At 32.2% G+C, this 18,476-nt stretch overlaps 1 protein-coding gene across 2 annotated transcripts in view; it reads right to left on the minus strand.

The window, feature by feature from the left end:
* Window positions 1-18,476, minus strand: part of LOC145268355 (uncharacterized) — a 136,248-nt gene that overhangs the window by 22,135 nt on the left and 95,637 nt on the right. Inside the window, exons 3-4 of one of the 2 annotated variants that reach the window (XM_080123878.1) lie at window positions 17,428-17,695; window positions 6,864-6,899 (exon numbers count right to left, since the gene is read on the minus strand). In XM_080123878.1, coding sequence (XP_079980004.1) covers window positions 6,864-6,899; window positions 17,428-17,695 — 304 coding nt within the window. The remainder of the gene's footprint in view (window positions 1-6,863; window positions 6,900-17,427; window positions 17,696-18,476) is intronic. The other variant, XM_080123879.1, reaches the window with a different exon arrangement.

Consider the following 18,476-nt stretch of genomic DNA (forward strand, 5'->3'; position numbering starts at 1 on the left):
ATACTCATCGAAGACATTCTGACACAAAACCTATCTAAGAACACTGCCAGGCATATATAGTACCTTCGTGAGGAATTTCATAAAAAATCGGCCCAGCTGTTTTGGAGTCATAGGGTAGGAACTCACATACGCACGCACGCACACACACACACACACACACATAAGCACACACACACAAACACAAAGACACACACACACACATAAGCACACACACACAAACACAAAGTTCCTTTTATATAATAGTAGGCATTGCCTTTGCAATAACATCACATATAAAAATATGGTGGTTTTTTTACATGGGGGTCACCACTTATCAAGGCCCGAAGGCCACGCAGAGATAAAGGTTATTGCGTTTACAGTAATCAATGAGATAGTATTGTAGTAATCATTAGTATTGGGGGTTTTGATAGAGTGTCTTACTTAAGGGGGCGGTTGTTGGACTTGAAGACGTCCAAGTTGTAGTCAGGTGGGAAACAGGCAAGCAGCAGAGAGTTCCACTGGGGTGCAGTTCTAAGAAAGAAGCTTTGCTCATGGAATCTACGTTTGGATTTAGGCACAGAGTGACGTAAATTATTGACAGTAGTTTCAGCCAGACGGGTGTTTCTCATGAAAGATTGGCGAGGGGGGGACGATGGATTGGAGCTCAGACGAGCACCTGCCATGGAAATAACGATAAAACAAAGACAGGCTCTTCTGTGGAGAAAGGTTGTAGGGAAGATAAAAGGGCATCCCCCACTAAACCACGAAGTCTATTTTGTACTCTGCCAAGGAAGGATAGGCTGTTTTTAGCAGCTCCTATCCAGATGTGGCAGCAGTACTCCATCCTTGGACGTACTTGGCTTTTATACAGATAGAGAATTGCATCAGTAGTGAGATATCTTCTGGAGCGGTAGAAGGATCCCACCATTTTCTCAGCGTCCCTGGCAACATATTTGATGTACGTGTTTCATTTCAGATCAGGAGTAAATGTCAAACCCAGAAGCTTGCTCCGGTGAGTGTAATACCCATACAGGATCACACTTTCTACTAATGAGACGATCGCCAAAATGTTCACTCATATAATTAAACGATGATAAAGAGGGTTGTAAGACATTCATGACTAGAATTTGGTGGACAAGTAGCACATTGGACTGGAATTATATATATATAAGTGAAATTATATGTCTGTATGTACATGTGTGTGTGAGTGCGTACAGTTCCCTACTAAACTATTCTGTCAATTTTCGGTCTACAGACTCGAGATAAGGAGTATTGATATTTGGGAAATCTTTTAAATCTGTTTTTGGCCAGAAATTTGGCTGTCAAATGGGTCAAAGTTCAACGATTTGATCTTTGAAAACTGTACTAAACTCCTCCGCCAATTTTGGGTCTAAACACTTGAAATTGTAGATATAGGTTGCTTCGACATTGATCAAACTTTTTAATTTGATTTTAGCCCAAAACATTAAAGGTTAAGATGTTAAAATTGGGGTCAAAGTTTTTTTAAAATTTGGCCTCTGCAGTCTCTACCAAATTACTCAGCCAATTTCTGGTCTAAGCATTTGAAATTTTACATTAAGTGAATCCAAGCATAGGGCAAGCTTTTTAATCGGTTGCTGGCCGAAAATTTGGCTGCCAAAAGGTCAAATATGAAAAACTTCTCCAATTTTGGGTCTAAACAGGTTATCTGGATATGACTCAAATTTTATATATATATATATATATATATATATATATATATATATATATATATATATATACATATATATATATATATATATATATATATATATATATATATATATATATATATATATACAAAAATCATTGTAAATGTTAATAACGATTACATAGGCGGGCAGCATTTGGCAGAGGGGTTGGCATCCTATATATTATATGTAGAAGTAATAATAGATCATGGATATTATAGCTGAAATCCGATAATCAAAATAAGATTAGCATTCTAGTTTTTAAGTTCGCTTCAATTACTTTATAAACTTATTTTATTCTTCCGTATATATATATACATATATATATATATATATATATATATATATACATATATATATATACATATATATATATATGTGTATATATATACATATATATATATATATATATACATATATATATATATATATATATATATGGGGGATATGCACGTGTGTGTAAGCATGTGTATATGTGTGTGTGTTTATGCATATATATATATATATATATATATATATATATATATATATATATCGAAATCATATTGAAATTCAATATGGCGAAGTAAGACGTTTTTGGACATGTTTTAAATTCAATTATTTTGAGTGGGGGTGAGGAACTTCTTCATTGATTTTTCTTTATCATACTTTGTCTCGGCAGCTGTGTTAAACGCATATCTTATTTTTCTTTTATTATTATTATTGGAATTCCCCCCCCCCCTTTCCTTGTATATATTTGTGAATAATTACATGGATTTCGGCGTTTTGGATTATTTTGGACCATCTTTCAGTTACGAGATTTCCTTAGATATTACTTGTGCGAATGGAAAATTAATTAACTTTCTTGGATTTACATTTTTAGATTTTACCGTCATTGGATAATTTACCTTTCACCAGACTATCTATTCATGTGAAATCACCTTTTTCTTCACCATATTCCCTGCTTCACTTTTTGTTATCAAGTAAGATCTTTGACTTACTTGTAGTTTCATCAAATCAAGTGTTTCCTTTTCAAATTAAATATGTTTTAACTCTTTTTCAAAGTGTTTTTTAACATGTTTTATTAACTATTTTCTCTTATATATATATATATATATATATATATATATATATATATATATATATATATATATATATATATATATATATATATATATGAGCAAACAGCTAATGAAATATGTTAAAAAAAACACTTTGAAATGAGTTAAAAACATATTTAATTTGAAAAGGAAACACTAGATAAGTGGATAGTCCTTAATTAGGATTATCCACTTATCTAGTGTTTCCTTTTCAAATTAAATATGTTTTTAACTCATTTCAAAGTGTTTTTTAACATATTTCATTAACTGTTTGCTCATATTATAAGCTCTATTTCCTATTTGGTATTATCGAGTTTTTATATCTGGCTGAGATAAGTTTATAAATATTAATTCTTTAATATTTATAATTTGCTTTAATTTTAACATCTTGGATCATTTTGGTAAATTTAATTGTAATTTTCATTTTATATATATATATATATATATATATATATATATATATATATATATATATATCAAACTACTATAGACAATGTAGTTTTAGAATATATCTGATTATGGGAGGGGTCTATTTTCAAAACCCCCGTAGTATTTTGTGACCTTTTTTTTTTTTACATCCTGTGCGAACGAAGACCCCACAATATTATTTCACCATGTTTAGATGACACAGATAATTATATCATTTACTGGAGGCCAAACAAGTTCAAGCTCAAGGTTCGACACCAGGGCGACTGCAGATGATTTTTCTTTTGCATATTTGGCGATCGATCGATCACTATTTAATAAAAGGGGCAGGGTGATAATGTATAATACAGCTATTGACAGCTATGACTCTCCATCTTTCTCTCTCACTCGGGGCATTCGTGAATTCAAAACACTATTCTGTTTTTCTCGGAAGTGTTTTGATGTATTGTTACAACTTTCTTTGCAGTTGTACAAACAGTAGGTTGCAGTTTCTTTCTGTCCGAACAGATTACGTTTAATATTGGACAACACCGGGTATATCTGCTGGTATATTATATATTTGTGTTATTCAGTCTGTTTCTCCGTTCGTTTAGAAAAGATTGATATACTGCAAATACGAACTTGTATTTTATCTTATTTATCTGTAACAAGATCAAGAAACGGTGTTTCTTGGGTGCGATGTTACAAGAAATACAACAATGGTAACTATTACTGAATGAGGCCGGTTGCTTTTATGGAATTTGCGATGAAACCGACCATAAGCAGTCAAGAAAATTGAGACTTTTATTGTTAAGAATGGTAGAGGGAAAACGGTTCATACTTTTTTCTCTTTTTATTTATTTATTTATTTATTTATTACAAAGGGGTTACCACATATCAAGGCTGAAGGCTACTCGAGGATAAGGGTTTATGTGTTTATTGTAATCATTAGGAAGTTGCGTAATAGTCGTTTGTATAAGTAATTTGGTATAATTAGATTATTTACGAGGACGGTTCAATAAGAAGTTCTTTACGTTGGACTTGAAGATAATGATATTGTAGTCAGTTGGAAATCAAACCAGTGGAACAGAGATTCACATGCAGGTAGTTCTAGGAAAGAAGCTTTATTCATGGAATCCATGTTTAGGTGTAAACACCGATAGAGAGTTAGGGAAATTTTTTATAGTGATTTTCGTTAGACGAGTGTTTTTTGTGAAGGTTTGACGAGAGGGAACCATAGATTGGAGCTTAAACGAGTACTTTCCATGAAAATAATGATAGAGCAGGAACATTCTCGTAATGTCTTTCCTGTGGGAAAGGTGGATGCAGAGAATAGAAAAGGGCATCGCCTACTAGATTACGAAGTTTATTTTGAACTCTGTCAAGGCAGGATCGAACTTCGAGCAGCTCCTATTCAGGTGTGGCAAGAGTACTCCATGCTAGGACGTATTTAAAATCAGAAACTTATATATGCTTATTTACTTATCTATATAATTATAAAACTCTGTGGATCGTATGACCGTCTCTGCTTGCATCTTGTCTATCAAAAACATTGGTGTCATGGAAACCAAGTGCTATTTAATAAAATTCAAACTCCTTTCTACAATCCAACCATATCGAGTACAACTAAACTTCAGTCTTTTCTTAACTGGTAGACATCGTTTCAATCATGAAACTATGTTTTGGTATTTTTTTGTTTCAATTTCAATTCTAGCCGATGGCACCCAAATCATTTTTTTTTTTTTTTACTTTTAAAATTATCACTATATATTGGGTAAAATATAATATGTAATAATATGACTATTATAATAAATACGAAATCTGCGTAAAATAAAATATCATATTTAAGCGTATTTTACGACCAGACAACGCCTGGCGCCCCTCCTAGTAAATATATAAACTTATATACTCGCATGCTACATGTCTTTGCTTCGTATTCGCATACATAAAGCTTACTTTCATTCCCGGACAACACCAGACATCTATATTTTTTTATTGTTATTGCATGAAAGTGTAAAATAAAAAAAAATTAATAATAATAATAAATGGGGTGTGATTCGTATGTGCGTGCGTGTGTTTCATTTATGCAGAATACGGACCGTGTTAAAATAATAACGTTGCGATTCAGAAACCCATTCTTGACATAGAGAGGAGGGGGCTGGACTTTTTTTATCTATTCTTTCTCACCTAACAGTTTAATAAACAAAATATACCGTAACAATTGGACTTAACTTGAAAACCACATCTAAATAACAGCTCGTTTCGTATATTGCAGCTATCTACATAAAGGGTCTCTAAACTACAACCTGTGGGCCACATCTGGCCCGCGAAAGTCTTTAATTCGGTCCACGGAGTTCTTACGGGAAATGTAAAAATATTAATGAAAAAAAAATGTTTTAAATAGAAATGCGTGAAAACAGTGTTGTGGTTTTTCTTTTTGTTCAGAAAATGATTTAAAATAATGAGGTTTTGGAACGGTTGCACGTTTGTTTGTTTTTCTGTATGTTTGCATAGTCTTCATAAGTACCCAATTTTTTTTCTTTGTGGTGGAGATGGGACATCTCACAAGATACAAGACATGTTTTCGTTATTTCAGAGACTCTAAACCAAGGGATCGTTCTAGGATTGTAACCGTTTCTATAAGCGAAATTGTTTAGAAATTCTCTTGCATTTGGTTCTTTTTTTTTTTTTTTTTTTTTTTACACAGTGATCACCACTTATCAAGGCCCGGAAGCCACTCAGGGATAAGGGTTTTTGCAAGTACATTACGTTAGTGAGTACAAAATAGACTTCGTTCACTGGATATATTCTCTAGATATGTTTTTAATTCTTTTTCTGTGATTCTAACCGAGAAATCTTTTTTAATATTTTCACAGTCCCTTTAAGTGTTTGTATCTATATTACATTAGGTTCACCGGGTATATTTTTCGGGTAGTTTTTGAAATGTTTTTCATGAGTCCAGTTGCTCCTATAATTACTGGAATGATAGAGATCTTCCCAAGATTCCAATTTCTTTTTTTTTCATGTCATACATATAAGATTTTGGTATTTCGTTATCTTTTCCCTCTCAGCTCTGTTTAACCAAGCATCATTAGAAGACGAACTTCTACTAAGGTTGCTTCTTTCAACTTCTTGTTTCATATCACTAAGTTAGGTTAAATATCTCGGTCTTCTAGGTACGTAGCTGTAGAAATTGCATAGTCGTGTATGTGTGTGACTTTTCATGTCATACATAATACCTTGGTATTTCGTGATCTTTTTCCTCTCAGTTCTGTTCAACCCAGCATCATTGGGGGGGACACCAACTTCTACTATGGTTGCCTCTTTCACCTTTTTTGTCCCGTATCACTATGCCAGGTTTAATAGCTCCGTTTTCAAGGTACGTAGCTGTAGGAATTACGTAGTCGTGTATGTCTGTATGTCTGTATGTATGTGGGTGTGTGTGTGTGTGCATGTGTGCGTGTGCGTATGTGTGTGTGTGTGTGTGTGTGTGTGTGTGTGTGTGTGTGTGTGTGTGTGTGTGTGTGTGTGTGTGTGCGTGCGCGTGTGCGTGTGCGTGTGTGTGTGTGTGTGCTGTTCGGTGTACGTGCGAGTGTGGTATCAATGTATTCGAGCGTCGGTGTGTGCATGCGTATGCCGAGTCGTATACGCGACATGTGTCCATGTAAATGTATACAAAAGATGTACTTACGGGGTAAACCTCATTGTGGATGGTAATTGGATGGAGCTAGAAAAAAACAGAAAAATAATATTGCTTATTATTGTTTTATATTGTTTTATATTCTTTCAGAATGTTTGTCATTGTTTGCTATTCTTATTCTATAATAATATTCTGTATGGGATTTCATCAACGTCTGTGTCCCTAAGGCTTTGCTTCTTCTTCTTTTTTTTCTTATGTATTTTAATAGCATAAAAGGCATGCTAAACTATACTTTAGTTCTTGGACTGAGATATGTTTGAAAAAAATCTTCCTTTATTGTTCTAATTTATTTAGCTATTTGCGTATTTCTCTTGTTCCTATGTTGATTCAGCTACTCTAGTATTTCTTAATGTTTCTAGTGTCATTTAAAGAGTGACTTTTACTTTCAGTGTTGCCATTTGCATACATACCACAAACACGTATGTAAATTAAATGACAACATAAGTTTCATTACTTTGATATAAAAGCAATAATGAATAATAATCATAATCATAATAATAATAAGAAGAAGAAAAAGAAGAATGATAATAATAAAATATTTATACTAATAATAATATATTTATTATATTATTATTATAATAATAATATAATAATATATTTATTATATTATAATAATAATATAATAATATATTTATTATAATAATAATAATAATATAATAATATATTTATTATTATAATAATAATAATAATATAATAATATATTTATTATTATAATAATAATAATAATAATAATAATAATAATAATAATAATAATAATAATAATAATAATAATAATAATAATAATAATAATCATCATCATCATCATCATCTCTGGGATTTCATGATTCAGCGTGACTCGGAGAAAACCGGATATTGTAGTTGTGAACAAAAAGACCATTGAATGCCAATTTATTGATGTGGATTGCCTAAACAATATCAACTTAACATTAAAGAAGAATGAGAAACTGCGGAATTATCAGAAACTGAGGGTGGGGATTGCTAGATTGTTGAATAAGAAAACTTCCATGGTGACAATAACCATAGGTGCATTTGTTTCAATTCTTGATGACCTTATAAAATGAAAGTTGAATTAATAGAATAGCAGTACTTGCTGTGATCCAGCAAGTCACGAGTACATATATTATGGGCTGATATTTATATGAACATTGTACTGATTTATAAAGCATGTGAACAAATTTTACTAATTTGGATTTAATGTATTCAAGTTTCGATATGTTTTACTGTATATTGTTTATTTTACTTTGTGTGTCCAGTCATAGCTATAATGTCATGCATTTATTACATAGAATATAAGGGACATTGCAGAAAAAAAAACCAAACGTAATAAAGGGACATTGAAGAAAAAACAAACGTAATATCAATAATTATATGTTAGTATACGTAGCATGTATAATTGGCGTAACTAAAACTGTGATCCTCTATGAAATAGTTAAATCTGGTGATGGTGGTAGCCGTAAGAGGATTTTACACGTAGAAAGGGTTATCTACTTCAACTCTGTGTATCATATTAGTAAGCAAAAGGAATGCATTAAAAGGACTGAATATATAAATGCTAAAAACGATTTGGACTTTTTCTTCTCCTTTTTTTTTTTTTTTTTTTTTTTTTTTGACAACACGAACCAATAAATGTCGATAAGACACGAGAATAAATGATGTTTTTATCAAGGAATTGAAAAAAAGGAAAATCTCACTGTACTAATTCAACGATGAATTTGATACTCCTTAGAAACTTTATTCATTGGAGGAAGCTGGCTAGACCCGCCCAGAATGCGTGCTGCACCATGAAAAGTCGTTTTATCCAAAACGGCGATAAAAACAAAGACTGCAGGACATTTATGACTGAAACTTGGCGGATAAGTAAAGCAGAGGTTATAGCATATGTGTATTAAATATTACTGGATTGCAGAAATGACTGAATTTTATTAATAATTCTATAGGTAGAGTTTATGATAGAATCACTATATATATATATATATATATATATATATATATATATAGTTTATGGAGAATCACTATATATATGTATATATATAGTATATAAGAATCACTATATATATATATATACATGTAGATATATATATACATATATATACTTTATAGAGAATCACTATACATATATATATATGTATATATCTATATATATATATATATAGTTTATAAAAAATCAATATTTATATGTATATATATAGTTTATAGAGAATCACTATATATATATACATATGTGTGTATATATATATATAGTTTATAGAGAATCACTATAAATATATACATATGTGTATATATATATATATATAGTTTATAGAGAATCACTATATATAAGTATATATATAGCTCATAGAGAATATGTATATATACATATATATAGCGATTCTCTATAAACTATATATATATATGCATATATATATGTATAATGTGTTTTTCTATAAATTATATATATGTATATATATCTACATATACATATACATAGTGATTCTCTATAATATATATATATATATATATATATATATACATATACATATATATAGTGATTCTCTATAAACTATATATATATATAGTGATTCTCTATAAACTATATATATGTACATATGTATATATATATAGTGATTTTCTATGTACTATATAAACACATATATATAGTGATTCTCTATTAACTATATATATAATATCAAATATATATATATATATATATGTATATATATATATATATATATATATATATATATATATATATATATATATAATCCTTATACACTGTGAAATTTACTTTATGTATGAAAACCAAAAAGAGGAGATATAACATATCAGAAATATTTTGAATCGAGTCTCCCTTTACTGTTATTATAGATCATTTGAAATCATAGCAGCAAGTATTAGTCCCCCCCCCCATCAAGGCCAGAGGTTTTTTGGGAAATATAAGATATTTTGTAATTTATATGTAAAACTAAGAATATGCATGACTATGATTGAAATATTGGTAAAGGGGCAGTATCTTTCCACCTACAAATAATCCTTTAAAATTATCAATATTATAAGTTTTTCAGAGTGCTGAAAACGAAAGCAACAGTTAAAATCCCAGGAAACGAGTAATTTCAATACATTATAATTTAAAAAATTGGGGGATCACTTTTCTATATTAATTTAACGTAAAATAAACACCCAATTTTTATCAAGGTGGCTATAAAATGAGTGTTTATTTTACGTTTAATTAATATAGAAAAGTCATCCCACTTTTTTAAACAATAATGTGCGACCTTAAGGACAAATTTAACATAGGCTACTAAACAATTCAGGTCATTAGTTTTCCAGCGAACTTTCATTTGTTAAATTCTGATCAATAGTCGCCGATATTTCGAACTTATAAAATTGCCCCAAAAAGTAGTATATATATATATATATATATATATATATATATATATATATATATATATGCATAGTCAAATTGAATATTGAAATGCTCATATTTTTGGTTTTATGGAACGAAACTACATGAAAATTTGCAGGCTTTTTAAAGATTATTATACTATTCTATGGTTAAAATTTTATGAGAATTGGTAAAAACGAACCTATATTTTCAAACCAATAAAATATGCCAAAATTTGCCTACATTTGTATATATAGTGTCCTAGCAGGCCAGCTTTAGTTTCGCTGCTTCAGTTGTCTCTCCCGTTTGGCCTTGCTAGGCATCTAATATATATAGATAAATAAAATACGGCCAACTATCAGGTTATTTGTATTCTTTGAATTTTTCGGACTATTATTCTCATCTTGAGTGTTATTTTTAGAACGTTTCGATCCGATCTTCTTCAGTTGTACCATTTCAAACTCTGGAATGTTACTGTCGAACTAGGGAATTTCGACGGAATTTCGAATGGAATCCTTTATTTACTTCTCGGGGGTTGCATGCTCTTGTTTTGTCAGTTATGACTGGATAGAGGTCCTAAGTAATTCACAATTGTATTTTTCGGTTTTTACACTGAGAATTGAAGTAAATAAGGGGTTCTGTTCGAAATTTCGTTCAAATTCCCAAGTTCAACAAGATACACCTGAAGAAGATCGGAGGTTACATCGACCAAAACGTTTTGAAAATGCCGCTTAAGATGAGAACAGTCGTTTGCAGAATCCAAATAATACGAATAATCAATCCTCATCTTAAAAATTCAGAAACGTAACTATTAAGTTATTTAGCAATTGAATTCTATCCCTAACTCTAACCCTAACCTTACTCCTAACCCTAACCGCTATTCTATCTAATTAGTCATCCATTAGCTGTTTTTTTTTTTTTTGTTTGTTTTTTGTTTTGTTGTTTGTTTTTTTTTTTGCTTGGTTATTTTTGTTTTTGTTTTTGTTTTGTTTGTTTTTTGGGTTTTTTTTTCTTTCTTCGAGTTTGAACTGAACAAATATTAAAATCTCATGCAAGCCATGTTTACTTATCCGATACGACAGCAAATATATTTAAAGGACGAGAGGACAACGTAATAGATAGCGTACACTATTCACCCGGAATTTGTATGTTGATGTCATCGTTTCTGTAAATATCCGGGCAACGCCAGATAACCTTGTTAGTTAATTTATATTCTAATAAAACAAAACTCAAACACATGTTCAAAATACAGTGCTATACTGAACGCTCTAATCTCTCTTTCTCTTCCTCCGTCTCTCTCTCTCCCTCCCTCTTTCTTTTACTCTCCCCCATCTCTCTTTCTTTGATATTGATCTAGCTGTTTTTATTGAATAGCGAGTCTAATTATGTAAATATTCCCAGAAAGCATTAAAGTAATTCATATTGAACCGTGCAGGCGGCGTTCTATTAATCCAATTGTATCCAAAAGTGGTGATACTTTTCCACACAATTGGATTAATAGAAACATTTCATAGAAACGTTTGCCATCTAACAGTATTGTATATCGAAAATATATACGACATAATCACGGCTGACACATCAGTTCCCGTTAGATCAACAAAGTTAAGCATCTATTCACCCGGTCAGTACTAAAATGGGTGACATTGCTTTCACTCGTCCTGAACTTCACCTTGCCACTGGACTCAAGCAATGCCGATTCAGGAAAGGTGTGGTTGGGAGTTGCTTCACAATTTCATGCGCATCCACCCTCACATGGAGTATCCATTTTATGAACAGAAGCTATGAAGGGTGTTATAGTTTACTTGAAACATTGTGCATAGTTTATTAAGATGTTCCATCTATAATAAGGCGCAATATATATATATATATATATATATATATATATATATATATATATATATAATCCGTCTGATCACATAAAATTTAGCTAGTAAAAAATAACGGACGAATTCATTTCAACTGTTTATTTTCATAATGAGACATTTTGTTTCATTTTGTCTTTGATCTGCTTCTGTAGCAATGTATAGTATATATATATATATATATATATATATATATATATATATATATATATATATATATATATATATATATATAAAGAACGCCAGCCCCTAAGTCAAATATATATATGTCCTCATGTTCCACGTGCGAGGAAACAGACAAAAGCGAAACAACCGCTGTTTTCTAGTTAGGAATTTGTCCATCTAACCTTTATCGTTGATTAGTTTTAACCTTGAAGTAATATTTTGTTTAATTCCTTATATCAAGAGGCTTCATAGCTTGCCCGGAACGATTTCCATAAATAATGTTTTCTTCTTTCTTTTTGAAATCTTACAGTTTGAGATATTTTCTTTAACTACTCGTTTAACTTTACTGATTGAGACGTTATTTTATGAATATGAATATCAGTACAAACACTAGCGAAGCAAATTTCGTTTTTTGTCATTTTTTTTTTCATGAATAGTGTACACTAATATTTATATATGTTAGCATTCCGTCACAATGTGAGTAATAAATTCTTGCCATTTAGACGGCTTCGAAATACAGTGGCCGTTGTTCTTTTCTTCTTATTATTCCCTTTTTCTCGCAAAAGAAACGTTGCGCGCCTAAGCTATCATTAGTTTCATGGCAGGTGCTCGACTGAGCTTCACTATACGCATTCACGATAAGCACTCTTCTAGCTACAACAACTACCAACAATTTCCCTTACTCTCTGCCTAAAACTGAACGAAAATTCCACGAGCAGAGCTGTGAAACACAATACTGCGGAGCTAATTCCCAACTGAGTATAACATGGTGATTTTCAAGTTCGACGTAAACAAGTTCTTGTTGGCCTGTCCTCTTAAATAATTAATTGTAAACTAATTTCTACCCCCAGATTTTTTTCTTTTGGTTTATCTTAAGGACAAAGTCTAAGCAGGGAAACCCAGAACCATCACGGAACTCAAGGAAGCCATCAGGGAGGAGATGAGAGCCATTACCAATTCGGTCTGTAAGAACGTCATGGACAACTTCATGCTGCGCTTCAAGAAATGCACGGAGCTAAATGAAGGCCATCTAGAACATATGCTGTAGAACGGAGAAAAAAAGGCCAAAGACCCTAGTGTTTTGATGTGATGTTTTGAATATAATAAACTAGTTATGACCAAAGTTTCATTTCATTAGAAAAAAACACGACGAAACAGGGCCTAATTAGAGTTGGGGCCCGTTTTTTTGGGGGGGGGTCACGCTGTACATAGCATTCATACTAGTCGCCACCAAAATACCACATTCACTTTCTTACATTAAAAGTATCCTTCCTTACATTAAAAGTATCTTTCCTTACATTAAAAGTATCTCTAGCTTTTTAGAAGTTTCTGAGAACGTGGTTGCAGGTATATGAATGGTAAGATAACATGTATGTACTAGAGTTGGGACGATTAGTCGGAATCGAAACTTTAGGAGTATCGGAATCGATATGGAAATCGTAAAAATCTGTGCCTATTTTCCGATGCAAAAAGAAAAAAGAAAGTAAAAAAAAAAAGATAAGAACGATTTCTTTGATTATCTTTTTGATTTGATTTTGTTTAAAACAAAATCTTCCACTTTACTAATAAAACTATAAATATTTATTGATTTTAAACTACATACAAACTAAAAGCTATAAAACACCTAACCTGCATCACAATGTGTTTTAACGTTCGAGAAAATATATGCATATTTAACATGTGCTTTTTTACGGTAATCGGGAAAAAATAACTGGTTAAGAAAATCTTTACATCATCAACGTTCTGATCCTCATCTGGCATAAATTGAAATGGATGGCTCTCGTTTAGAAGAAGCCCCATGTTTTGACAAGCTTCTGGGCTTGACCATTACCCCTGATCTGAAATGGAACACGTACATTAAGTCTAATGCCAAGGTCGCTGGAAAGATGGTGGGATCCTTCTACCGCTCCAGAAGATATCTCACTACTGATGCAATTCTCTATCTATATAAAAGCCAAGTACGTCCAAGGATGGAATACTGCTGCAATATCTGGACAAGAGCTGCTAAAAACAGCTTATCCTGCCTTGACAGAGTACAAAATAGATTCGTGGCTTAGTGGGGGTGCCCTTTTCTCTTCCCTGCAACCTCTCTCCCACAGAAGAGACGTTGCGAGCCTGTCTTTGTTTTATCGTTATTTCCATGGCAGGTGCTCGCCTGAACTCCAATATCTTGTCCTCCCTCGCCAATCTTTCACGATAAACACTCGTCTAGCTGAATCCACTGTCAAAAGTTTTCCCCACTCTTTATCTGTGCCTAAATCAAAACGTAGATTCCATGAAAAAAGCTTCTTTCTTAGAACTGCACGCCTGTGGAACTCTGTTCTGTCTGCTTGCTTCCCAACTGACTACAACCTGGATGTCTTCAAGTCCAACATAAACAAATTCCTGATGAACCGCCCCCTTAAGTAGAGACTTTATTAAATCTCCACACTACCGTACTGTACTTGCAATAACCCTTATCCCTGAGTGACTTCCGGACCTTGATAAGTGGTGATCACCTTGTAAAAAAAATAAATAAATAAAAATAACTATTTTATAGTTAAATGATTAGAGGACTCGGAATCGGTAATTGTATCGGAATCGGGAAAAATGTTGGAACTATCCCATCACTAGTATATACTGACTGAGACGACCTTCTCCTTAGCATTATTGAGTCTTATAGTTCACGTAGAAAATAGTCGGCAACGTATCACATCCCGCAAGATCATTTGAATTAATATATAAACTCATTTATGACGATTATATTTCCTAATTACAGAGGTATATCTTTAAGCACCGTCATAAAATCTGCTTTATTGTATAGGGATTAATTTGCGAAGATGAAAAAAAAAAACAAAAAAAAAACACAGAGATTATGCTGTCTTCTATTTGCCGCTAAACTCCCATGCTCTCAATAACGTCCAGCACGTTGCATGCGTCGAACCAGCATGGAAGGACTGCAGGCCATCAAAGTCTGAGTTAGCATACACGTTAACAGATTCAGGCAGCATATCGTTAAGCAAACCTTAGGATCCTTAGGATGCCATGTAAAAAAAAAAAACTGTTCCTAATTGGATTCTAACATGTCTTGTGGAATATATGGGACACACGCTATAGTAAAGAGCTATTGTTATAAAGACACCATTTTGTCCTTAGTATCCCAGAAGTAACACACGCGCGCATATATATGTGTGTGTGTGTGTGTGTGTGTGTGTGTGTGTGTGTGTGTGTGTGTGTGTGTGTGTGTGTGTGTGTGTGTGTGTATACACCGTGGTTAAAGGTATTCAAGAGTGATATCTACTGAACGTAACGAGGTTAATAAGAGTGTTTAATAAAAGAAGAGCAAGATATATTTTATTAAAAATTTAAACAAATTTACATTACCGCGACACTAGAAATGCTAATGTTTCAGACAAACCAGGTCCTCGCCAGGCTACTTAATAACTGGTTGCTGTCTACAGAAAAACAGTCTTCAATAGATGTAAAAACGACCATTTATCGCGACAATGTAAATTTGTGTATTAATAAAATTATATATATATATATATATATATATTTAAAGTAGTAGTGAGTTGTACATAAATATATATTTCACATACATATATATACATATATATAGTAGGAAAACAGGAGGTAGCATGGGGAAGATGCGGCATGCTACCTAGCACATTCTCTACTCTTCTGATGAGAAGCATTAGGCTTCGAAATGCCCTGGCATAAAGAGTCCCTTCTATCCCCCAAATTTTTTCCTGTATTCCATTATTCAATAAATGATCCATTCTATATCTACCGATATATAGTTTTGTGTCTTCATTTCATACTCTTGTTGTCCTATTGTATAAGCTCCAATAATTATTGTTGAGCTTGGCATTATCCGGATAAGTCTCCTTTGTGGAATTGAACTTTTTCTTTTCCGTTTAAATTAAGCTATATATATATATATATATATATATATATATATATATATATATATATATATATATATATATATATATATATATTTGTGTGTGTGTGTGTGTGTGTGTGTGTGTTTCTATGCATATACTTCATTTATGTTACTAACATTAAGTAAAAACTAATAATTTTCAAAAGTGCTCAATACATGTGTAGAGCTTTTATATATATATATATATATATATATATATATAAATTATATAAAAAACGTGAATCGATCAACGTTTCAATATTTCCATGTTTCGTCAGGACTCCAAATGGATTTCGTAGTCCAAAATAAAATTATATATGTGTATGCGTGTGTGTGTTTGTGTGTATAAAGTTTATAGAAGTTTTAAGTAATATATAAACAAAGGGATTACTTTTTTATTGGCTGACGAATCATTGTCCTGTTGAAAACCTCGATTAATTGAACGGCTGTTAAAAAGAATCTTTGCTGCAAGATAAAGGTATCTTTTTTCTGTTGTCTCTCTCTCTCTCTTTCTCTCTCTCTCTCTCTCTTTCTTTCTCTCTATTCCTACTTCGCTCTCTCTCTACACACATACACATATATATGTGCATATATATATATATACACACACTATCTCTCTCCTCCTCCTCCCACACACACACACATGTGTGTATATATTTGCACATATGTATATGTGTAGCAGAGAGAGAGAGAGAAAGAGAGGGAGAGAGGGGGAGACAAGTGAAAACAGAAAAGAGAAAAAGAAGGGAAAGGGGGATTTCATGTTATTTTCACAATTACTTGACGAAAATGCGGAAAATATAAGAGAAAGCAGGGAAATAAAATAATAGAGGTAAATCATAGAGAATTCCATGCGTTGGCATGAACGTACGCAGTGGAGAGGATCAAACTGTAATATCTATTCGGAGACTACACTTCATACTTTCTGTTCTCGGACAGGGAAGAATAAATTCTTCCTGGGTCAATTTTTATTGCTGTTCCAATTCAGAGTGCCCCCGTTTTAGTGGGGCACTCTGAAAACAAAGGGTTCGGTTCGAAATTCCATCAAGATTACTGAATTCTACAAGATACACCTGAAGAAGTTCGAAGGTTACATCAACCGAAACGTTGTTAAAATAACACTTAAATATTAGAACAGTAGTTGGAAGAAATCCAAATAACATGAAACTTCTTGTTTTATTTTTTGTTTTTGTTTTCAATTTCTTGTGAGTGGGGTAGTCTGTATGATATATTTGAGGATGTAATAAATGAAGCAATACTTACAAATCCGTGTTTGTCCGAAATGTTGTTGGTCAATTTTAGTTTGTGAAAACTGACAACTTTTTGCATCCACTGCTCACCGGAAGTTGGTGAGTCAGGATGGATGTACATCCGCTTCGGCATCTCGGGATCGGCTTTTCCAGCTACCATCCAACGACTGTTATGGAATTTATATCGACAGTCATCGACAGCGACGATATCCATTAGAAGAATGTACTTGGCTCGTTTATCCAGACCGGATACTCGAACTTTGTAGGGTGGAAACATACGTCTGGAGTAGAAAGAAAAAAAAAAAAAGAGTACACTACATTATTATATGCCGTTAGAATTAATTCATGTTGGGTCGAGTAATAAGAATTTAAATCTAAAATCGGACAACAACAAAAAAAAACATGAACGTTTTAATCTCACTGTTGGTGCATTAAGTAGCTCATATTTATAAACAGATAATTTTATTAAAATAATATAATCTCATAATATAATATTGGTGGGACGATTGCAATATTTTCCCGATTCCGATACAATTATCGATTCTTTTCTAAATTCCTGATTCTGATACAATTCCCGATTCTTTTCTAAATTCCGAATTCTGATACAATTACCGATTCTGATTCTTTTTAAATGGCTTAAAGTAGAATTGAGGGGAGCATCGGATTACTGAAATATGCGCATATATTATCTAAAATGTGCAATATATGTTTCATAAAAAGAGGGGATGACCCATAAAATTTAGTTTAACTTTATTTAAAAATTAATAAATATTCATCATTTCGTCATTTTCTTTTTACATAGGCATCACCACTTATCAAGGCCAAGAGGCCACTTGAGAATAAGGGTTAAAGAGTGCGTACAGTAGAAATTGGACAATATAATAATCGTTAGTAATGGAAATTCCGTAAATTTGTTAACTTATATGGAACGGCTCATCAAAAACTTGTTTACGTTAGACTTGAAGACAACCATATTGTAGTCAGCTGGAAAGCAGAAAAACGAAAGACAATTCCATAGGCGTGCAGTTCTAATAAAGAAGATTTGCTCATGGAATCTATTCT

This window comes from Euprymna scolopes, chromosome 43, assembly GCF_053919585.1.
Source record: "Euprymna scolopes isolate OS-2025 chromosome 43, ASM5391958v1, whole genome shotgun sequence".
Taxonomy (NCBI): domain Eukaryota; kingdom Metazoa; phylum Mollusca; class Cephalopoda; order Sepiida; family Sepiolidae; genus Euprymna; species Euprymna scolopes.